This window comes from Lactuca saligna, chromosome 3 (assembly GCF_052625555.1).
Source record: "Lactuca saligna cultivar CGN05327 chromosome 3, ASM5262555v1, whole genome shotgun sequence".
Lineage (NCBI taxonomy): Eukaryota > Viridiplantae > Streptophyta > Magnoliopsida > Asterales > Asteraceae > Lactuca > Lactuca saligna.
This window is the reverse complement of record NC_136419.1, coordinates 114,105,260-114,108,086: the sequence shown is the minus strand read 5'-3', so window position 1 is coordinate 114,108,086 and position 2,827 is coordinate 114,105,260. Positions and strand designations below refer to the sequence as shown.

General features: G+C 37.4%; 1 protein-coding gene across 1 annotated transcript; it reads right to left on the bottom strand.

Moving 5' to 3' along the window:
- Positions 1–528: 528 nt before the first annotated feature.
- LOC145037150 (putative WRKY transcription factor 4) lies at positions 529–2,280 on the bottom strand. The gene is made up of 3 exons (XM_078985741.1): positions 1,577–2,280; positions 1,317–1,478; positions 529–1,005 (listed from the first exon to the last, which is right to left on the bottom strand). The coding sequence occupies exons 1-3, from the start codon at positions 2,215–2,217 to the stop codon at positions 795–797; spliced, it is 1,014 nt and encodes a 337-aa protein (XP_078841867.1). The 5' UTR covers positions 2,218–2,280; the 3' UTR covers positions 529–794.
- Between the last annotated feature and the right edge of the window lie 547 nt (positions 2,281–2,827).

The window sequence follows — 2,827 nt, the reverse complement described above, 5'->3', positions numbered from 1 at the left end:
AAATGGTAGATCAATACTTAGACAAGATGATGCTTAAGTTTTTGGATGGACTAGAGGGAAGTACACATGTATGGATCTAATTGGGGTTTCTTTTCTTGTGGGCTTTTGAAGTGGGGTTTTCACTGTAGACCGATTGTTTTAAAAGTTCCCTCATACATACAGCCCATCCTTTTTTGTCACGACTAGTCTATAAGTATTAAATTTTTTTACATATTGAACCTAAAACTATAAAATTTAACTGTTGCTCCCCCCCCCCCCCCCCCCTCCCCCCCTCCCCCCCTCCCCTGGGTTCTCTAATTTTTTATACATATTATATTTTTGGCCTTTAAATCAAAAGTTCATGTAAACATAAGAAAACATACATGAAAATTCAACATATATATTTATACCTTTTGTATTTAATAGTGACCATGATAGTTTAATTGAGTCAATATTTATAAAATATAAACTATTACCATATTGAATAATATTTGCATATATGAATAATATAAAAAGCCACTAGAAAAATAAATGCGTCGACAAATCATATTAAACTCCGTAAACTATGTATATTCCTAATCCCACATGGGGTGCTACAAATTAAACATAACTACACATAAATTTCGATATAATCAAAAGCAAAACATAAAACCAAGTTTGTTCTTCCAAATTCAAACACCTACTAATTTTTATTGCTCACAATCCTAGATCGAAATCACCTCCTCCACCATACCATAATGCATGACCAGCTCCGAAAGCAAGGCCAATTCAAATCATCAATCACCTTTCAAAAAAGCACAAGTCTAAAGTCAAGCTTACATCATGATTTGCTCTTCTTTTAGTTGTACTAAAAATGGTATTTCGGCTTTGAAGTTTATTTCGTTGCTACTTGAAGGTTTAGCAACCACAGGAATGTCGTGTTTATGTCTCCCTTCATATGTAGTTACAACGGATTTAAGGTCTGATAAAGCCCGCTCAACATGCTTTCGAACTTTGCATCCTACGTAGGTGCATTTATAGTAACTCCTGCATGTCACAAGTTATATATAAGCAAATTTACTTTTTGAACCGCAGGTTATCCAAGACTGAAGTTGTAAGATTCTAACTTTATTTCGAAATATTTAATATCATATGATAACCATCAAACACTTTTATATATCCAATTGAACCACTTGATTTGTACAATGGGTCCTAGGAACTTTATTAAAAATGGACCCAAGAGCTAAACACAAAAAGTCTACATGTTCTATAAAATCAATCTACTTACATATTATCCAAATATTTTAATATAATCACATTAAATTTAAGTTCATTAAGTAATATTTTGAAATCATCACCTGGGGTAAATATTCCCTTTCACCACTTTCTGCCCATATTTTCGCCACTTGAATCCATCATCTAATATATCGATTTCACTTCTCGTCTGCACGACAATCTTTGGTTCGGTGACAACCACCCGACACGAGCTACTCCGGTCCACACACTTCACCTCAGTCTTCCTGCACAAAAAGTCTCGTCAATCAGTAAACTTTCAACTTTTACATTTACTTTGGTGATCATACGTAAGAAAAAAGACTCTAAAACGATAGAATCTTGCCTTCTTTTTGGCATTAGTTCGTAAGCTTGTTCATCGGCAACCACCGCTGGTTTATGAAGCTGCGGTGGCTCATGATTATGCCGACCACTGTAGATGATCTCGCTGATATTCCCATCAAGAAAATGTCCGATCTTTTTGGTCACCGGGCAGTTAACTTGCGTGCATCTGTAATAGCTACGAGGAAGCTCGCTTGCCTTCACTTGTTTCTGCCCGTATTTCCTCCAGTTATACCCATCGCTAGCGGGTTTAGCTAGAGCCACCACTCGTTCGGGTTTCGAGTCACCGGATTCAGAATCCGAAGCAGTTTCCGGTGATCGGATTTGGGAGGAGTTGTCGACGTAGGGGTCTGATGTTTGACTGGTTCGTGATTCTTCCGGGGATAATAGAGATGAATAGTCATTGTAAAGTGGAGGTGCAGGTGAGTTTTCAGCCACTGGGGAAGGTAGGACTCCGGCGAGAAGCTGAGAGAGAGAATGGATATCAGTGTCTGGGTAGTGATCGGAGAAGAAATTGGAGACTAGTGTCATGGGGCCGGGGCTAATCCCGGTGAGGAAGGTATCGGAAGAAGAACGCGGTGGGAGTGTTATCATTGGTGGAACTCTCCGTGGCGGTGGTGCTGAATCTCTGCCTGTCTCCGCCATGTAACTAATTACGCTGTATGAATGGATTGTATATGATATGGTATAAATATTTGAGGGACGACAATCATGCTAGTGCAAATTGCTAGGGCAAATTAAAACCAAAAGGGACCTTTTGAGTCGCCAGTGTGGGTCACTAGTCACGGTTGTATTTCCGTACAACATACTTGGAGTTTTGTGTGATGATGTAGACAAAACTAAGATTGGTCCCTAAAAAAATTTTGGACAGCATGTAAAAAGTTTCCTATCTATTTATAATGATTTAATAGGGTAATATACTTTTTGAAATTTATATATTTAGTTTTTGTTCCTTTTTTCTTGTCAAATAAACCCCTATACTTTATTTTTTGTAACAATGCAGTCCTTGTGACCGGATATACTCGGTATACCGGTCATATATGAATTTTCTTTTAGGGAAAATGACTTGATAGGTAAGATACTTTTTGAAATGTACACATTTAGTCATTATTCTTTTTTTTGTAAAATAAACTCTTATACTTTATTAATATGTACACATTAGGTCCTTTTCACCGGATTCTACAGTTTTGCTGATGTGGAAGCACAAGTAGCGCTAAATAGCAATTAATTAGCTTAGTCACCGGAGGTGGGTGAT